Source organism: Rana temporaria, chromosome 5 (genome assembly GCF_905171775.1).
Source record: "Rana temporaria chromosome 5, aRanTem1.1, whole genome shotgun sequence".
In the NCBI taxonomy this organism is placed as follows: Eukaryota; Metazoa; Chordata; class Amphibia; order Anura; family Ranidae; genus Rana; species Rana temporaria.
In genome coordinates, this window is record NC_053493.1 from 19381795 (window position 1) to 19403308 (window position 21514).

The 21514-nt window shown below is 46.2% G+C and overlaps 1 protein-coding gene across 1 annotated transcript in view; it reads right to left on the bottom strand.

The window, feature by feature from the left end:
- Positions 1–4701: 4701 nt before the first annotated feature.
- Positions 4702–21514, bottom strand: part of TSPAN13 (tetraspanin 13) — a 76535-nt gene continuing 59722 nt past the window's right edge. The window contains exons 4-6 of the mRNA XM_040352244.1: positions 18901–19014; positions 11902–12015; positions 4702–5098 (exon numbers count right to left, since the gene is read on the bottom strand). Coding sequence (XP_040208178.1) covers positions 5024–5098; positions 11902–12015; positions 18901–19014 — 303 coding nt within the window. The 3' untranslated portion in view covers positions 4702–5023. The remainder of the gene's footprint in view (positions 5099–11901; positions 12016–18900; positions 19015–21514) is intronic.

A 21514-nucleotide genomic window follows, 5' to 3' on the forward strand; every position in this document is an offset into this window, starting at 1 on the left:
CAATTCTTTTCAATGTTCCTATACTCTCCCATTCAAACATTACGAAGTCAATACAGGTAGGACTCACTTGAATACAGAAGTTGTAAAATCTGTTTCGGATCAGAAAGCGGTTTCTCTTTACAGATAGAACAAGTGCACACAAGTATCACAACTATACAGTATAACCCATAATTAAAACAGACAATAAGAAACCTAATTTTCACGATTCAAAAATTCCAAGTGTTGGAACAGATTTTCTTGTACCAGAGAATAGCACATAGTCATTACCTAAAAAAAAAGGTGGTGTAAAGACAACATCTTTTTCCAGAAACAAATTTGCTTTATGTAACAAAAGAAAGAAAAAAAAAATAGCTGGCAAGTTAAACTGTCTCAAAAGCAAAAGGAAAAATGCATATAGGACAATGTAAATGCAGCAGTTACTCCAATGTCCAGGTACTGGGCACCTGTGGGGAGACTGGCACCATCAATACTGCCTCATGGTGCTCCAAGCCACGGATTGGAGACCACTTTAATAAAGAAATGCATTTGGTTTTACTAGAATTAGGTTTAAAGAGGTTCTTCAGATAAATGTGAGACATATTTCAGAGAGGACTATTCAGTGTTTTACATTCTTCAGTTCATGAACGTCTATGGAAATTGAGGATTGTGCAAAATCCAAGCCCTTATCGATAGACCAGTGGTCTCCAAACTGTGGCCCGCAAGCTGGATGCATCTCTTTGCTTGCCCACGTCTGGCCCTTGGGACCCTATTCCTCCCACTGACACCGATGGGGCACCTATTCCTCCCACGGACACCGACGACAGGGCAACTATTCCTCCCACCGACAGGGCAACTATTCCTCCCACCGACACCAACAACAGGGTAACAATTCCTCTGACTGACACAGACAGGGCAACTATTCCTCCCACTGACACCAGTGATGGGACATTATTCCTCCTACTGACACCAGTGATGGGACATTATTCCTCCCACTGACACCAGTGATGGGACATTATTCCTCCCACTGACACCAGTGATGGGACATTATTCCTCCCACTGACACCAGTGATGGGACATTATTCCTCCCACTGACACCAATGATGGGGTTATGTAATTATTTTAGTCCCACTGACACAGGGCATTTTCTACTCCCACTGGTCACAGTTAAAGGGTCACTAAAGGAACATTTTTTTTTTTGCTGAAATGACTGTTTACAGGGTATAGAGACATAAAAGTTAACTGATTCCTTTTAAAGATGATTAAAAATAGATTAAATTCAATCATATAATGTGCCTGCAGTTTCACTTTCGTTTTTAAACTGGTTTCATGTTCCTGTGAACTAGAGAGACACACAGAACAAAAACAAACAAATCCAGGGCAGTGTTTTGTTTTTAAAATTAATCTGATTGGTTCTGTTAAGTTTTAGGCCTCGTACAGACGACTGAACAGTCTGCTGAAAACGGTCCGCCGGACTGTTTTCAGCGGACAGTCGTCTGCCCGGATTTCTGTCTGATGGTTGTACACACCATCAGACAGAAATCCGCGCGTACACCATCCGCGGTGACGTGGCCGCGCCATCGCCGCGACGATGACGCGGCAACGTGCGCGGCCCTGGAAGTTCAATGCTTCCAGGCATGCGTCAAAGTGATTAGACGCATGCGAGGGATGGCGGCCGATCGGACATGTCCGGTGAGTCTGTACAGACGACCAAACATGTCCGAAGGACAGGTTTCCAGCGGACATGTTTCTTAGCATGCTGAGAAACATTTGTCCGCTGCAAAACGGTCGGCTGGACAAATGTCCGCTGGAAACCTGTCCGGTCGGCCATACACACGACCGAACATGGACCAGTTTCATCAGACGTATTCGGTCGTGTGTACGGGGCCTTAGACACACAGTAATGACAGCTTGGACCACGTGAAAAGCTCCCAGTACCATGGTTATAAGGAAACAGGCAACCAGGAAGTGTGGAGATCACAGCAGAATTACAGCTACTTCAAAGCAAAAACGAACAATAAGGACATGAAACCAGGACTGCAGTAAGGTAAAGGAAGCTATTTAGCGAAAAAAAAAAAATCCTTTAGTGATCCTTTAAGCCCCCCTAAAGTCTAAAGCACAGTAAACTTGCCCTATGTTTAAAACGTTTGGAGACCCTGTAGTAGAAACCACAAAAGCCAAGATGGACCGATGGTAGGGAAAGTACCAACAGACACCAGCAGAGTTCTTAAGTTCACCTGCCTGAAGACAGAGTGAGACAGTCATCTTATCCAGTGATTCAATACAACCTGGCTTGTTTGTCTCGGGGTATCAGACAGCAATAGAACTGGTTAAAATTCATGTCACGATCATTCCAACCCCTTGTTAAACTCAAGGCATTAAAAAATAAATAAAAAAAACTACTGGTTACCCCTCTACTGGTTTCTAAACAAAACTTTTTAAGACCCATATATGCTTCTTGTGATAGCCAGGTCCCACATCTCTCTTATTCCCAGTGCTGCAATGTGGAAGGGCACTTTGGACAACCCTCACATTGTTTGCCAAAGACATGTACACTCCCATTTGGTTGGCAAGCAATCATTGAAATTGCCCTCATAACTTGCATTTAAATTTAAAACTGAGTGCAATTCACCCAACATCTCTCTATTAACACTTTCCTGGAGAACCTCTAAAAACGTACACACAAGAATCATAAAATGCACTTTTGATCAAGAGAACTTCAGTAGTCTTAGCAAAAATAACCTGAATGAAATGGTCAATAATGACTGTTTTATGAAGTCTTTTTCCCAGTACTCTCAAAATTTTAAATAAATTGAAAGTAATGGAATATGAAATATTTTAATTTTTTTTTCAATAATTCTGTCAGACAATAAAAAAAATGCATTAAAAAAAAAAAATCAAGCTGGCTATATTCCACTGGACCCAACCCATATCTGTATTCTGTACAACAAATGTACTTTTTATTGCAGTTAGTAAGTATAGCCAATTTCTTTTTAATTTTTAGTTTTTTTGATGGCGTGTGGAACGGTTTTGAAAACCCTGGCGCATTTTATTGCTGTCCAAGCACAGCTGGAAAAATTTGCATCATATGTCCTGGTGACCATGGTCAACAAGATAGAAAGTGATAAAAAAAAAAAAATCTTCCAATGGAGACACCTTCGGTGCCAGCTGGTTAAAGAGGGTCATTCCCCTTTCTGTTGCGTCTTTGAAACAGGAAGTGAAGAAAAGTCTTCTCAAATGGGACACAGACAGCAAAAAAATACTTGAAGATTGTGGGGATGGGCGAGGAGAGCCATACGTGAATAGTCTTGGCAAGTCCAACCAGTTGAAAAACAGTACAACCACTTTTTTAGTGTATGATTGGGGCTCCCCCTTCTTCAAAGCTACTTGTACATGCATTCACTCACATATGTTTTTAATCTGTACCTTCCCCAATGTTAGCCTTGAGGAAGGGGGATCCTCAATCCCCTGAAACACATTGGCTATGTTTTACCCTAAAAAATTATCATTGTTCTCCAACCAGCTTGAGTTTCCAAGAACTGCGTTTATACACAGTGATCCTCGTCCACCTCAACAACCTTTGCATGCTTTAGGACAGGGATATGCAATTGGCGGACCTCCAGCTGTTGCAAAACTACAAGTCCCATCATGCCTCTGCCTCTGGGTGTCATGCTTGTGGCTGTCAGTCTTGCCATGCCTCATGGGAATCGTAGTTCTGCAACAGCTGGAGGTCCGCTAATTGCATATCTCTGCTTTAGGAGGACCTACTCCGGGGAATCCCCATGAGTTGCTCCACCACAGACCTACTCACCACTGGACCAGGTCTAGTGCTACCCCATACATATGCTACAAAAAGCAGAAAAATAAGTGATGGGGCCCAGGGGTGTTCCAGTCATTTTTAATTTATTAAAGGTCAGCAGCTACAAAAAACTTTTTGTAGCTGCTGGCTTTTAATAAACATACACTCACCTGCTCTACGTTCCAGCTCCGCTCCGGCCGGGGCTCCGCTCCTCTCCGGCCGGCGTCTTCATTCTAAGTGTGGGCACCCGGCTGTGACAGCTTTCGGCTTCACTGCCGGGCACCCACTGCGCATGCGCGAGCGGCGCTGCGCCATCCGATTGTGCAGGCGATCACCTGGGACCCGTCACGTGTCCCAGGCGATCGCCTACAGGGAGGGGCTTCCAAAAGGCGGTATGACGTATCGCCTTAGCAGCCACTCGGCGGAAGGAGGAAGTGGCACAGGAAGTCCCACTCCTCCTGAAGCCCCCACCCCCCCTCCCAAAGAAATGACATGCCGAATGTGGCATGTAAGGGGGCGAGGAGTGGATTAAGCGTGTCCCAGGCGATCGCCTACAGGGAGGGGCTGCCAAAAGGCGATATGACGTATCGCCTTAGCAGCCCCTCTAGCGGAAGGAGGAAGTGGGACAGGAAGTCCCACTCCTCCTGAAGCCCCCACTCCCCCCCCCCCCCCCAAAAAAAATGACATGCCAAATGTGGCATGTAAGGGGGCGAGGAGTGGATTGAGCAGAAGTTCGACTTTTGGATGGAACTCCGCTTTAATCCAAAATATAAAAATAAATTTGGCTATGCATACAAAATAATTCCTGGCTTCGGTGCATTGGTCTTCCCTTTATTAGTTCACTGTACGCCTGGTGGTTTCCAAATGTCTTACCCCATTTGACCCCCCCCCCAAAAAAAAAGTTATAGGAAATATAGGCAGTATGATTCTTCTGGATTATCACACTCCGTACTTTAATACATAGTTGTGTTTTTTTTAATCGACATTTGAGTTTCAGAAGTGTTTTCATAGTAACAGAGGCTAAGTGACAGGATCAATATTTTATCTTTTTCCTTCAAGTGTTGAAACATAAATTACTTATTGGTATTTTAAGTCCCTTTTAAAAGAAAACCAAAAAAAAAGGTTTATAGTCGTCACGTCCTTCAGACACGAAAAAAAAAAAAGGAATAGAATAACCACAGCAACCGAGACGCTGTAGAGGATTCAGTAGTGTACAGGAAACAAGCAGTCTTAGAAATGGTATTGCCATCAGAGGAAGGCGCTGGGATTGGCTCGCGGGTCCTTCTGATTTCTGTATCTGTAAGTCAGCCAAACACCAAGGATCTGCAAAAAAAAAAAAAAGAAAACAAATTATTAAACCAAGCTAGCCTTCAAATACACACTATGGGCCAGATCCACGTAGCGCATCGTAATGTTAGGCAGGCGTAGCGTATTGTAGTTACGCTACGCCGCCGCTACTTTGAGAGGCAAGTGCTGTATTCACAAAGCATTTGCCTCTAAAGTTACGGCGGCGTAGCGTAAATCTCCCGGCGTAAGGGGCGCTGAATTCAAATGATGAACAGGGGGCGTGTTTTATGTAAAATAAGCTTGACTCCACGTAAAATTACGTTTCAATCGAACGGCGCATGCGCCGTCCGTGGACGTATCCCAGTGCGCATGCTCCAAATGACGTCGGCAAATCGTCATGCTTTCGACGTGAGCGTAAATTACGGCCAGCCCCATTCACGGACGAGTTACGCAAACGACGTAAAATTTGAAAAATTCGACGCGGTTCCGACGTCCATACTTAACATTGGCTGCGCCATGTTTTTAGTGGTTTATCTTTACGCCTGAAAACCCCTTACGTAAACGGCGTATCTTTACTGCGACGGCCGGGCGTACGTTCGTGAATTCGCGTATCTAGCCGATTTACATATTCTAGGCGTAAATCAGCGTACACGCCCCTAGCGGCCAGCGTAAACATGCAGTTAAAATACGACGGCGTAGGAGACTTACGCCGGCCGTATCTTAGCAACATTTAAGCGTATCTCAGTTTGAGAATATGCTTAAAGTTGCGACGGCGTGTGGTATCTACCGATACGCCCGTCGTAAGTCTTCGTGGATCTGGCCCTTTATGAGCAAAGGTTTGTGGAACTTTCATCCTCACACATTTATAATTTTATTGCACATCTCATTCCAAAACCATGACCAGCAATATGGATGTAGTGGCTACCCCCAAAGGGGCCGTTGGTAATTTTTTTTCCCCCTAATGGTACAAGAGGCTGCCCACCACCGCCAGCACCAGTCCATTCACACCGACTTCAGTAACAATAATTTTTAAGAGTTATTGCTTGAAGAAACTTTACCAGTAGAGGGGTTCGGACACTCCAAAACAATTAGAGGCTAATCTACTCATTAACCACTTAAGACCCGGACCAATATGCAGGTTAAGGACCTGCCCCCTTTTTGCGCTTCCGCACTGTGTCGCTTTACTTGACAATTGCGCGGTTGTGCGACGTGGCTCCCAAACAAAATTGGCGTCTTTTTTTCCGTACAAATAGAGCTTTCTTTTGGTGGTATTTGATCACCTCTGCGGTTTTTATTTTTTGCGCTATAAACAAAAATAGAGCGACCATTTTGAAAAAAATTCAATATTTTTTACTTTCTATAATAAATATCCCCCCAAAAAAATATAAAAAAAAAAATTTCCCCTCAGTTTAGGCCGATACGTATTCTTCTACCTTTTTTTGGTAAGAAAAATAAAATAAATCGCAATAAGCGTTTATTGATTGGTTTGCGCAAAATATATAGCGTTTACAAAATAGGGGATAGTTTTATGGCAATTTTATTAATAATTATTTTTTTACTACTAATGGCGGCGATCAGCGATTTTTTTCATGACTGCAACATTATGGCGGACACATCGGACACTTTTGACAAATTTTTGGGACCATTGTCATTTTCACAGCGAAAAGTGCTATAAAAATGCATTGATAACTGTGAAAATTACAATTGCAGCGAAGGGGTTAACCACTAGGGGGCGCTGTAGGGGTTAAGTGTGACCTCATGTGTGTTTCTAACTGTAGGGGGCGGGGCTGGACGTGTGACGTCCGTGATCGTCTGTTCCCTATATCAGGGAACAGACGATCACTGACACTGCCACAGAGAAGAACGGGGAAGGTTTGTTTACAATCACCTCTCCCCGTTCTTCAGCTCCGGTAACTGGATCGCGGGAGACCCGCGGCGATCGGGACCGGGGGTCCCGCGGGCGCGGTCACTGAGCTTCGGACCGGGTCACGAGTGCTCCGCCGGTGGCAGGTACAAAAAGATTAAAAAATTGTCCGGCATTTTACAACTGCTTTAACCACTTAAGGACCGCCGCACTACGATATACGTTGGCAGAATGGCACGGCTGGGCACATGGGCGTATATATACGTCCCTTTTAAGAGCCCAGCCGTGCCATTCTGCCAACGTATATCGTAGTGCGGCGGTCCTTAAGTGGTTAAAGCAGTTGTAAAATGCCGGACAATTTTTTAATCTTTTTGTACCTGCACCACTGTATACTAGCACATCATGTTAAACTTACCTTAAGACGAAGATGTTCCCAACGCCGAGACGTCAGCGCTGCATCTTTACCCATCTTGCTTCCGGGATGGCAGACTCTGGCTCCGACTGGCCGGAGCCAGGATGACATCACTCCCACCCATGCGCGTGGGAGCCATTGTTCATGGTACGGGGCTCTGAAGAAACGGCACAGGTGGCCGTTCCCTCAAAGTGCATGCGCCAGTGAGGTCACTGGCTCCAAGTACAGTAAATATTTTCTAAACGGTGCACTTTTAGGAGATATTCACACTACCTATAGGTAATCCTTATTATAGGCTTACAGTGCCTTGAAAAAAGTATTCATACCCCTTGAAATTTTCCACATTTTGGCATGTTACAACCAAAAAACAAATGCATTTTAATGAGATTTTTGGTGCTAGACCAACACAAAGTGGCACATAATTGTGAAGTTGAAGGAACGGGATACATTTTTTACAAATACATATCTGAAAAGTGTGGCGTGCATATGTATTCAGCCCCCTTTACTCTGATGCCCCCAACTAAGATCTAGTGGAATCAAATGCCTTGAGAAGACAGCGATCTATTAACCACTTAAGCCCCGGACCAATATGCTGCTAAATGCCCAAAGGCGTTTTTACAATTCGGCACTGCGTCGCTTTAACAGACAATTGCATGCTCGTGCGACGAGGCTCCCAAACAAAATTGGCGTCCTTTTTTTCCCACAAATAGAGCTTTCTTTTGATGGTATTTGATCACCTCTGTGGTTTTTATTTCTTGCGCTATAAACAAAAATAGAGCGACAATTTTGAAAAAAATTCAATATTTTTTACTTTTTGCTGTAATAAATATCCCCCAAAAACATATATAACATTTTTTTCCCTCAGTTTAGGCCGATACGTATTCTTCTACCTATTTTTGGTAAAAAAAAAAATCGCAATAAGCGTTTATCGATTGGTTTGCGCAAAATTTATAGCGTTTACAAAATAGGGGATATTTTTATTGCATTTTTATTTATTTTTTTACTACTAATGGCGGCGATCAGCGATTTTTTTCGTTACTGCGACATTATGGCGGACACTTCGGACAATTTTGACACATTTTTGGGACCATTGTCATTTTCACAGCAAAAAAATGCATTTAAATTGCATTCTTTATTGTGAAAATGACAGTTGCAGTTTGGGAGTTAACCACAAGGGGGCGCTGAACGTGTTAGGCTTCACCTAGTGTGTGTTTACAACAGTAGGGGGGTGTGGCTGTAGGTCTGATGTCATCGATTGTGTCTCCCCTATAAAGGGGATGACACGATCGATGCGCCGCCACAGTGAAGCACGGGGAAGCCGTGTTTACATACGGCTCTCCCCGTTCTTCAGCGCTGGGGAGCGGCTATAAAGAATAGCCGCGCCGTCGTCCCGGATCGCTCCCCGAGGGAATCCACCCGCCGCGCGCAGCGGGGGGGGGGGTCCAGATCGGACCCCCGACCCACGGAAAGGCAAGGACGTATATATACACTCATCTGCCTGTCCGTGCCATTTTGCGGACGTAAATAGTCGTGTGGCGGGCATCAAGTGGTTAAATAGAGTCCACTTGTGTGTAATTTAATCTCAGTATAAATACAGCTGTTCTGTCAAGGTTTGTTCGAGAACATTAGTGAACAAACAGCATCATAAAGGCCAAGGAACACACCAGACAGGTCAGGGATGAAGTTGTGGAGAAGTGTAAAGCAGGGTTAGGTTATATAACAAATATCCCAAGCTTTGAACATCTCACGGAGCTCTGTTCAATCCATCATCCGAAAATGGAAAGAGTATGGCACAACTGCAAACCTACCAAGACATGGCCGTCCACCTAAACTGACCGGGCCGGGCAAGGAGAGCATTCATCAGAGAAGCAGCCCATGGTAACTCTGGAGGGGCTGCAGAGATCCACAGCTCAGATGGGAGAATCTGTCCACAGGACAACTATTAGTTGTGCACTCCACGAGTGACAGAGTGGCAAGAAGAAAGCCATAAGAAGGCCGCAAAAGACTTGAGACTGGGGGGAGGTTCACCTTCCAGCAGAATATCGACCCTAAACATACAGCCAGAGCTACAATGGAATGGTTTAGATCCAAGCATATTTAAGGGTTCGAATGGCCCAGTCACAGTCCAGACCTAAATCACATTGAGAATCTGTGGCAAGACTTGAAAATTGCTGATCACAGACGCTCTCCATCCAATCTGACAGAGCTTGAGCCATTTTGCAAAGAAGAATGGGCAGAAATGTCCCTCTCTAGATGTGCAAAGCTGGTAGAGACATCCCCAAAAAGACTTGCAGCTGTAATTGCAGTGAAAGGCGGTTCTACAAAGTATTGACTCGGGGGGCGCCATACAAATGTACCCCCCACACTTTTCACATATTTGTAAAAAAAATTATAATTTCCTTCCACTTCACAATTAGGCCCCATTCACACGGACGGACCGTTCAGGTCAGCCTGTCATTTTTGACGGCGGACCTAAACGGCCGCTCCATGCAGTCCTATGGAGCGTCGGATGTCAGCGGAGACATGTCCGCTGACATCCAAACCGATCCGATAAAATCAGACGTATGGCGATACGTCCATATCCATCCATGGCGGATCGGGTGAGATCTGATGAAAACGGACATGCTGTCCATTTTCATCAGATCGCTCCATAGGAATCAGCGGCACTGCACAAGCCCCTCCCCTCTCAGTGAGCAGAGAAGAGCTTGTCATCTGGCAGCTCAGCGGATCTCCCGCTGAGCTGGCGGGACCAGGCGGAGTCCGCCTCGTGTGAATGGGGCCTTATGTGCCACTTTGTGTTGGTCTATGAGATAAAATCAGAATAAAACACATTTATGTTTTTGGTTGTAACATGACAAAATGTGAAAAAGGGGTATGAATACAGAAAGGAGTTAATTGTCCTCAATCTGTACACAGTTCTGTTTTTGGAGTATACCACTCAATTCCCTCAACCCTATCCAAGTTCTCCAAAAATTAAAAACAACAAAAAAAAAAAAAAACACCCCCTAGACTGGTTATTGAGGAAAAGTGTGCCTGGCTGTGGGGAAATCCACAGGGGAAGAACCTGGGCAAATTTCCAGTGGCTCCTTCGGGAGTAAGCGTAATACAGTCTAAACTCCCACAGCTGAAGACCACAAGGTAACTTTCTGAATAGGCCACGACCTCTCAGCTGGAGACAATGAGCAAGTTTCTTTGGCATCAAGTTACCTTGCCCCTATGCCCAACTACTGGTACTGAATGCGATTCACAGGGATCAATTTTAGGGTCTTTATTCCCAAGTCCCCAGGACAGCTTCCAACAGACATGGTCCAGAGAGCGAGACCGTCCTCCTCCAGACCAGATCCTCTGTGGTGAGGTTCTGCAATGAGCTTTTAGGAAGATCCATCCAGGCCCTCAGCTGCACAATTCATAGGCTGCCTGGTGGCAGAAGTCCCTCAATCTATAGAACCCTCCTAGGAAGAAGCGCTCTAGTGCACAGGTGTCAAACCTAAGCCCGCAGGCCGAATACGGCCCTCCAGGCCATTTGATGTGGCCCTCGCACTTCTCCTGCAGCTGCAGGAAAGCTCCAGTCTTCCTCTGGTCCTCCTCCAGATCCTTACTTTCTGCTTTTAAGCAATCCATCCAGCTTCTTCCCAGCAGCAGCATAAGGAAAGGGGGTGCACTGTGACAGAAGGGAGAGTTGGGGACTCAACTTCCGATGGTTGGGGGGCTCTTAACATCTAATGTAAGGGGAGGGGATGCGCTGCAAATCTAATCTTACAGATACAACCGGCCCTTTTGAGGGCAATCATAATGCGGATGCGGCCCACGATTAAATCGAGTTCGACACCCCTGCTCTAGTGCTTCGGTCTATTTATCAGACTATGTATTACCAAACCCACTTCTGGACCCTTCTCTCCAGCTGGAGGATGATAAATATTCAGGCTTGTTATTTGCATCTCATCCTCCTTAAAGCGGAGGTTCACACAAAAAGTGAACCTCCGCTTTTTGGATCCCTCCCCCTCTCCGGTGTCACATTTGGCAACTTTCAGGGGGGTGCAGATACCCGAGACAGGCATTTGCACCTCTTCCGGGTTCTGACTCCCACGGGGGTCCAGCCTCTTGACGTCAACCCCCCCCCCCCCGTCTTCTGGGAAACACTGTTCCCAGGAGAGAGTGGGGACCAGTGACGGCGCGCCGCGATCCTCGCGCATGCGCAGTAGGGAATTGGGTAGTAAAGCCGCAACTGCCCGATTCCCTCACCGAGGATGGCGGCGGAAGCAGCCGAGGACCGAACGATTGCTCAGCCTCGTCTGCTGACATTGCGGGCGCGCTGGACAGGTAAGTGTCCATTTTTTTAAAAGTCAGCAGCTGCAGTATTTGTAGCTGCTGGCTTTAAAAAAAAAAAAAAACACGGGTGGACCTCCGCTTTAAGCTCTGCAAGCTTATTCCAGAGGCAGGGGGGATCAATCAAACTCCCAGGCTGTGAAACCCTAACAGACCAGGACAAACGATCAACGCATCCCTCATTGGGGGAATTTCACTTCCTGTAACAGCGACATCTCCTCAAAACCACCAACTTACCTCTGTAAAACTGAAGAAGAAACCAATTCCACCCACAACTCTCAGCACCTCTTCGGCATGCTTCTCAATGATAGAGCCACACGTCGACTCACAGTTACGAGTTTGAAAACATTTCTGCAAGAAGATTAAATTGTTACACTATGTGTCAGACTTTAGAACATTGTAATAAATCGTAGTAATTAGTAAATCTGAGGAAATTGGGTTCATTGAAAAAAAAAAAAAAAAAAAAGACCTTGATATAATTCGAATTGCAATGGAGTCAAGAGAAGGCTATTTCATGGTCAGCTTTACTCAGTAGCGTAGCATGTGGGGGAGGCAACCAATGTGCTCACCCCAAGCGCAACATTTAGAGAGGTGCAGGATGAAAGAGCGGGCTCACGCTGGATTGAGAGAGTGGGCTCATCATAGGCATGCGCAGGCGGAGGGTGCTTGGGTTTAACCCCATCTCTGCCCCCCGACTGACCGTCCGCCCTCACCACGCGCACAGCTCCCCGACCAGCCGCCCTCACCACGCGCACAGCTCCCCGATCAGCCGCCCTCACCACGCGCACAGCTCCCCGACCAGCCGCCCTCACCACGCGCGCACAGCTCCCCGACCAGCCGCCCTCACCACGCGCGCACAGCTCCCCGACCAGCCGCCCTCACCACGCGCGCACAGCTCCCCGACCAGCCGCCCTCACCACGCGCGCACAGCTCCCCGACCAGCCGCCCTCACCACGCGCGCACAGCTCCCCGACCAGCCGCCCTCACCACGCTCACAGCCCCCCGACCAGCCGCCCTCACAGCTCCCCGACCAGCCGCCCTCACCACGCGCACAGCTCCCCGACCAGCCGCCCTCACCACGCGCACAGCCCCCCGACCAGCCGCCCTCACCACGCGCACAGCTCCCCGACCAGCCGCCCTCACCACGCGCACAGCTCCCCGACCAGCCGCCCTCACCACGCGCACAGCTCCCCGACCAGCCGCCCTCACCACGCGCACCGCTCTCGCGCAGGAGCCGTATAGAGCCGATTTACAGCTCTGCACGTTCGGCTTCTTTCGGAAACGCTGTGACTCGTGCGCGCCTACGCAATACGGGGGGCTGAGCATTATCCACCGGGGGGAACGGACGTCAATCATCTGGGCGACCTCCCAGATGACATGGCTCCTCGTCAGAGAAACGCCTACTCCCGCGGGGAGAACTACCTGGAAGGCGGGTTGCAAACATAGATTACAAGGTACGTACAGCCTACAAAAAAAAAGACTTAGTTAGACTTACCGGTGACGGTATTTCTAAGAGCCTTTCAGGACAACCTTGGAGAGCGCAGCTCCGCCTCTTCATCAGGAAACACATGCTAATCTTTAAAAGCCCTCCTCTTCCACCATGGCCTCAGTTATTGTGGTCCGACTCTCTGGAAGACATAGCACAGAAAACCACAACACCATGATAGATTTTATAACTTATTACTTTAACATTTAGGGAGGGTAACAGCGGTTGTCCTGAAAGGCTCTTAGAAATACCGTCACCGGTAAGTCTAACTAAGTCTTTCTCCAGTCGCCTTTCAGGACAACCTTGGAGAGGATAAACAAGTAACTTACCCTAGGGTGGGACTACTGCTTGCAGAACCTTTCTGCCAAAGGCTTGGTCTGCGGCAGACAATAGATCCAACCTGTAGTGCCTTAGGAACGTTGAGTAGTTGCTCCAAGTGGCGGCCTTGCAGATCTGCTCAGGTGTAGCGCCGGCTCTTTCGGCCCAGGAGACTGCAGTTGACCTTGTTGAGTGTGCCACAATACCTGAGGGAGGCACGACTCCTTTGGCTTTATAGGCTTCTGAAATAGCAAGTTTAAGCCATCTGGCTAAAATACTTTTGGATGCTTTTTCCCCCTTGCGGGGACCTGAGAAAGCTACAAAGAGAGCATTTGACTTTCTGAAATCTCTGGTGACTGAAAGAAACTGTAAAAGACACCTTTTCACGTCTAGTGTATGGAACGCTTCTTCTCCAGCATTAGAAGGGTTTGAAGCAAAAGTGGGTAACACTATTTCCTGTGACCGGTGAAATTTTGATGATACTTTCGGAAGAAACGAAGGATCCGTTTGAAGGATCACTCGGTCTGGAAAAATTCTTAAGAAGGGTTCAGTGATGGCCAGAGCTTGGAGCTCACTGATTCGTCTTGCTGACGTAATAGCCACCAAAAAAACTGTTTTGAGGATTAAGTTTTTCAAAGAAATATTCTCCAATGGTTCGAACGGAACTCCCGTCAAACCTTGTAGTACAACCGATAAGTCCCAACTGGGAAAACTTTTGAGGATCACTGGCCTATTTCGAGCTAGTGCCCTAAAAAACCTGGAAATTAAAGGTTCTCTGGACAGAGTTTTTTCTAAGTAAACAGAAAGAGCCGCTACCTGTGTCTTTAAGGTACTGGCTGCAAGTCCTTTTTCCATTCCTTCATGGAGAAATTCTAGCACTGAGACCACAGTCTTAGTTTGAAAGGTCTTGGAAGAACACCATGAGTTATACTTCTTCCACACTTTAAGATAAATTGATCTTGTTACCTCCTTCCTACTGGACAGAAGAGTTTTTACAACCTTGTCCGACAAGCCTTTATTTTTCAAAATGTCTTCCTCAGAAACCAAGCGCTTAGATGTAACCTGTCTGTTTCTGGGTGACACACAGATCCCTGTGTTAGAAGGTCCTTCTTGGGAGGCAACTTCCATGGAGGTTTTGCGGCCAGGTTCAGTATGGTTGCGAACCAAGGCCTCTTTGGCCAAAAGGGAGCAATCAGAATTAGGTCTGTTTTCTCTTCTCTGAATTTCCTTAAGACCAATGGAATTAAGGGAAAGGGGGGGAAGGCGTAGCACAGATGGTAATCCCAGGGATGGGCTAGAGCATCTATGCCTATCGCCTGGTCTTCTCTGTGGAGAGAAAAGAAGTTTTGAACTTTCGTGTTTTGCTGACTGGCAAAAAGGTCTACTTGAGGATGTCCCCATTCCTTGGAGACCATGTTGAAAATCTCCTGACTTAGACTCCATTCTGCTTCTATTACTTTCTTTCTGCTGAGAAGATCTGCCAGCAGGTTTTGGGATCCTTTTAGGTGGATTGCTGACAAAGAGGCCACATTTCTCTCCGCCCAAGTCAGTAACTGATTGGCCAGCTCCATCAATCCCTGGCTCCTGGTCCCGCCTTGTCTGGTCACATAGGCCACTGCTGTAGTGTTGTCCGACAAAATTTGAACATGACAACCCTTCAGCATCTGTTGAAAAGCCAGGAGACCCATAAAAATGGCTTTTAGTTCTCGCCAATTCGAAGACCTCCTTGCCTCCACTTTGGTCCATGACCCTTGTGCGGTCTGTCCATCCAAGTGGGCTCCCCATCCCCACGAACTTGCGTCCGTTGTCAGACGTTTGTCCGAGGGAAGGACCCATGAGAGACCTTTTGTGAGATTGGAAGGATCTCTCCACCACCAGAGGGACCGCTTTACCTTTGATGATAGAGAGAAGGTTTTCTCCAGTGACTCCTGGTGAGACCACTCCTGTAGGATGTTCCTCTGTAGGGGTCTGGAATGAAGCCTTGCCCATTGAATGGCAGGAATCGAGGCCGTAAGTTGACCTAGGACTGCCATGGCAGAACGTACTGACACTGGGAGATTCGTTTGAATCTGGCTCACTGCAGAAACTACCTTTTCTACTTTTTCTTGAGGGAGAAACACCTTCTGCAGAACTGAATTGATGGTGTAACCGAGGAACCTCATTTTCTGTGAGGGGTCTAGGTTTGATTTTTCTAGATTCAATATCCACCCCAGGCTCTCGAGATGAGCCTGGGACGTCTGGAGATCTGAAACCAGCTGATCCCTTGAACCTGCAAAGAATAAGAGGTCGTCCAGATAAGGAACAACTGAGACCCCTCTCAGTTTCAGAGGCTCCAAGGCTTCCGCCATCACTTTTGTAAAGATCCTTGGTGAGGATGAGAGGCCGAACGGCAGAGCTCTGAATTGGAGGTGCCATATTGAAGTTCCCAAGTTTATTGCCAAGCGTAGAAACTTTTGTGAGGCCTGCGCTATTGGCACGTGTAGATACGCATCCCTTAGATCCAGAGAGGCCATGAAGCACTCTGGTGTTAACAACTTTGTGATGGAATAAATGGTGTCCATCCGGAAGTGCTTGTACCTTATAGTTTTGTTCAGGATCTTCAAGTTCAAAATTAGGCGATATTTGCCTGAAGGCTTTTTTACTAAGAATATGTGGGAGTAAAACCCTCTTCCCTCCTGATCTTTTGGGACTTGGACAATAACTTCCTGTTGGATCAGATCCTTTAGAAGGTTCATCATTGCGGAAGCTTTTTCCAGATCCCTTGGTAGGGTTGTCACATAAAACCTGCAAGGAGGGCACTCTGAAAACTCCAGACTGTATCCTTGTGTAACTATGTTTTTCACAAAGGGGCTCTTGGTCAGAAGGCTCCACTGAGAAGAGAAAATGGACAGTCTTCCCCCCACAGGAGTCAGATTGTCACTTGTCTTTTGATGACTGATCCTGGGGCGACTTAAAGAGGATACCTCCTCTTCCTCTACCTCTTTGAGGAAACCAGCGCTTTTTGTTTTCTTCTTTTTTGGAGGTTTGTGGAAAAGAACGAAAATTCTTTTTAACAGGTTGTTTCTTAGCCGGGAAAGCCTTCTTTTTGTCGGCTGTTCTATCCAGAATCTTTTCAAGATCTGGTCCAAACAGTAAGTCCCCTGAGAAGGGTAACCCGCAGAGTTTGACTTTAGAGGCTGTGTCCCCTGTCCAGGTTTTCAGCCATACTGCACGTCTGGCTGAGTTCACCAGGGCAGAGGATCTAGCTGACAACTTAATTGATTCAGCTGACGCATCAGCCATGTACCTGATTGATTTTAGAATCAATGGAAAGGATTCCAAGATATCCTTCCTTGGTGTACCAGCTTCAACATGGTTCATCAGCTTTTCCACCCAACACTCCAAGTTTCTTGCCACCACTGTGGAGGCCATTGCAGGTTTTAGACTAAGAGAAGTAGAGTCCCAGGCTTTCTTTAACAGGGAGTCCGCTCTTTTGTCCATGGGATCTTTTAGTATCCCCATGTCTTCGAACGCAAGATCCGTGCGTCGAGACACCTGGGAAAAAGCAGCATCAACTTTCGGCTTTTTATTCCAGGCTTCAGAGTCTTTATCTTCAAAGGGAAATCTTTTCCTTAGACTTTTAGAAAAGAAGGGGCCCCTTTCTGGATCTATCCACTCTTTTCTTATAGTATCTGATACTACTTTATGAACTGGAAAAACCTTGTGTTTGGAGGCATCCAGACCCTGGTACATTTTGTCATGAAGAGATAATTGTACCTCCTCTTCTTGAATATCAAGTGTAGTATAAATTGCTTCAAGAAGGTCATCTACTTCATCTAGAGAGACTTTATATCTGGAGTTTCTGTACTCTCCTTCCTCTGCCTCCTCATCTGAATCCCTGAGTGAGTGAAGAGTACTTGTCCCTTCATCCCCTGAATCCACAACCTCTGACCTCGAGGTGGAAGCTTTTGGGCTGGGTGGTAAATGTTGGGGTTCAGCTTGCACTGCTGGAGTCTGAACCAACATAGATTTGACCGAATTCAAAGAACTTGCAAGTTCTTGCACTGAAGAAAATAACATTTTATATTGCTGGGATGTCTCTTCTTCCACTAAATCCTTAATACAAGATTTACACATTGCCTTCTGCCATGAATCTCTGAGAGGGTTTTTGCAGGAAGGACATTTCCTTTGAGTTGGTGGCTTTTTAGTTTTTTGTTTCTCCTAAAACACAAAAGAGGGTATTTTACCATTGGAGAAACAATAGGTTTTTTACAAACAAGGAAAAAACCGCCACCACTTTAAAAGGAAGATGTGATAGAAAGATCCACAGCTAATCAAACACCACCCAGTGCAACTGTCAGGGACCGAGAGAAGTTACCTCTGACCCTGCAGTACAGGCTCCTTAAGGAGGACAAATAACAAACAACCATATAAGCCCAATAGTAAGGATAGAGGCACCGCTGTACCCCCCTACCTGGACCTGAGCAGCGTCTGAGGCGCCTGTCTCCGCCATGGCTGTAGGTTCTTCCATCGCCGAGAGAAACACAGCCGGGACTGAATGATTTTTAAATCTTTCCCGGGCCCGCGCGTCATCAAAGACGGCCGGAACCGGAATACGCCGCTCTTAGGCCTGTCCCCTGACCTCTGCGTTACTAGGCGACGTGGACCACGTGTCACCACGCCTCTACAGGAAAGAACGCTGCTGTGCATGACGTCACCCGCCCGCCAGGACCCGGGACCGTCATGCGGCGTTTCAAAAATAAACACCGCCAATGCGGTAGTGAGCCGCCCGGCCACCTGAGCCAAAACAGCGGACCCCTGGGCACTCAGCGCCGCTTCCTGTAGAGCCTTCACTCCACTGAGCAGGGAGAGGCTGGAGACTCCGGAGGACTCCCCCCACCCTTAGGGGAGCCTGGGATGGCCACTGCACACCAAACAGAAAAGGTAAGGCTTACCCCTCCAACCTTGGAAAGAGCGCAGCACCCCTGGTCCACAAGCATGCGCTTCCACCATGGCGGAGGAAACACAATAACTGAGGCCATGGTGGAAGAGGAGGGCTTTTAAAGATTAGCATGTGTTTCCTGATGAAGAGGCGGAGCTGCGCTCTCCAAGGTTGTCCTGAAAGGCGACTGGAGAAAAAATTGCGGACTGTACTTGTTACAAGTATAAGGAAGTTGGTCTGATATAATTGTTATTGGGGTGAACCTCCGCTTTAAAAGAAAGGGGGAAAAAAAACAAAAAAAACTCTTGCTTTAAAACCTTTAGGTAACTTTTGGACGCATGAATAGGGGGTGGCCACAGCGTCCATGGATAGATTTTCATGCCATGCATGAATCTATCCATTGCATAGAAAAATGTGATCCGACTGACTATGGAAATTCCAATCTCATCACTAGAAAAGTCACAGACGAGGTTTAAGGAATACGTATGAGCGTCTGTTGTGTTACACTTACTGCCCCACAGGATTCACTTTCATTGAAGCTATGAAATCCGCAACAGTCCAGGTGTTTCTCCATGTCAGCCCTGGCATTTGCCGTATGGTTCCAACCCATCTCCAGGAGCTCATTCTGTAAGACAAAGAACATCCGCAATTGTTACAGTCAGTGATTTTCTGGTTCTGCTCTGCGATGTCCATACAAGTTTTGGAAGTATCCACCATGTCTTGTATCATCTACTTTAAGAGGTTTACTGGCCAGTGTTAAACATGTTGCATTCACCCCCCTGGGTTGCTCATAGAATTTCATATCAGTGGCGTCACTAGGGTTGGTGTCACCCGGTGCGAAAAAAATTGGTGTCACCCCCCCACTCCACTAACTATAGTCCCCCTTCAGTACAGACCCCCCCCCCTCAGTATAGACCTCCCATTAAGTTCAGACTCCAATTCTTCAATATAAACCCCCTATTAAGTACTTACCCCCCTCCATCAGTATAGACCCCCCGTCCATCAGCATAGACCCTCTCAGTGCAGATCTCCCCATCAACATAGACCTCCCCCATCAGCATAGACCCCCTCAATGCAGATCTCCCCATCAGCATAGACCTCCCCCATCAGCATAGACCCCCTCAATGCAGATCTCCCCATCAGCATAGACCTTCCCCTCAGTGTAGACCTCCCCTGTCAGCATAGACCCCCTCAGTGCAGACCCTCCATCAGCATAGACCGCCCCCCTCAGTGCAGACCCCCCCATCAGCATAGACACCCCCCAGAACAGACCCCCCCTCCATAAGCATGACCCCTCAGTGCAGACCCCCCTCTCCATAAGCATAGATCCCCCTCAGTGCAGGCCCCCTCTCCATAAGCATAGACCCCCTTCAATAAGCATAGACCCCCTTCAATAAGCATAGACCCCCCCTCTCACCTCCCATAGCACCTCCAGGCTATATATAGCGGTGTCCAGCTCCCCCCCCCCCCCCCGGTTATCAGACCAACACAGGCTAGACATATACACTTCTCCCACAGTCCCACACTAGCTCTCAGGTGTAACTGAGTGGCATACCTACACCATGGCAATCCCCCCCCCCCCTCCTCCACCTCTCACCTCGGGCTGGCGGCGGTCACCCCCTCAACACATGCTATCACCCTCCTAGCGCTCCTGCCCGTTACAGCACCAGCTTGGGGCCATGGCAGGGCAGGTGGCTAGGCAAACAGTAGAACATTTATATACACACGTCCCGGGCGGCAGCTGGGGAGGAGAGTGCAGCCGTGCAGCCCGGGCAGACATGTGATAGGCTCAGCACACAGCAGGGAAGTAGGAGGCAGGGAGGAAACACACAGACCAGGGAAGCGCTGTTGCGGCGCTGGAGATGTTCCGGCCAGGGCCCTCCTCACCCTCAGAAGAGTCGGGATGGTGTCACCCCTCTAGCTGTGATAGTTCCCTTCACGGGACATCTACATGCTGACGGACTGATGTTAACCCCTCTTTATCTGGATTCAGCAGTGATATCGTTGTACACATTTTCATACCAGTATCATACTTGGCTACATGTTTTTATGACTGCTTTTGCTACCGTTTGGTATTACTCGCACTATTTTTACTGTTTATGTAGCTACATCGATTTTATCTCCAGTGCAATATTTATTTTGTTACCTACTTGAAGGCTATAAAAGTTTTAATGCTATTCCCATCGAGCGCTGCCTTTGTGTGTTTTTTGTATCCTGCTATCCATTTTTCCAGTGGTTGGTAGCTGCACTGGGAATCAGCCTGCAAGGAGATCAGCTAAAAGTAGTTGGATCTGTATGTGCGTTATTAATCGAAATTAATCAACTTAAATTTGTGGGGTTTTTTTTTTTGTTAATCAGTAACAGATTATATATATATATATATATATAAAATATATATATATATATAAAATATATATATATATATAAAATATATATATATATATATATAAAATATTATATATATATATATAAAATATATATATATATATAAAATATATATATATATATAAAATATATATATATATATAAAATATTATATATATATATATATATATATATATATATATATATATATATATATATATATAAAATATTATATATATATATATATATATATATATATATATATATATATATATATATATATATATATATATATATATATATATATATATATATATATATATATATATATATATATATATATATATATATATATATATATATATATATTAGGGCTGTTACTGATCAAAATTTTTCTGTTCGATTAATCGACTAATTTCAATTATAACGCACATACAGATCCATCTACTTTTAGCTGATCTCCTTGCAGGCTGATTCCCAGTGCAGCTACCAACCACTGGAAAAATGGATAGCAGGATACCAAAAACACACAAAGGCAGCGCTCGATGGGAATAGCATTAAAACTTTTATAGTCTTCAAGTAGGTAACAAAATAAATATTGCACTGGAGATAAAATCGTTGTAGCTACATAAACTGTAAAAATGGTGCGAGTAATACCAAACGGTACCAAAAGCAGTCATAAAAACATGTAGCTAAGTATGATACTGGTATAAAAATGTGTACAACGATGCCACTGCTGAATCCAGATGGAGGGGTTAACA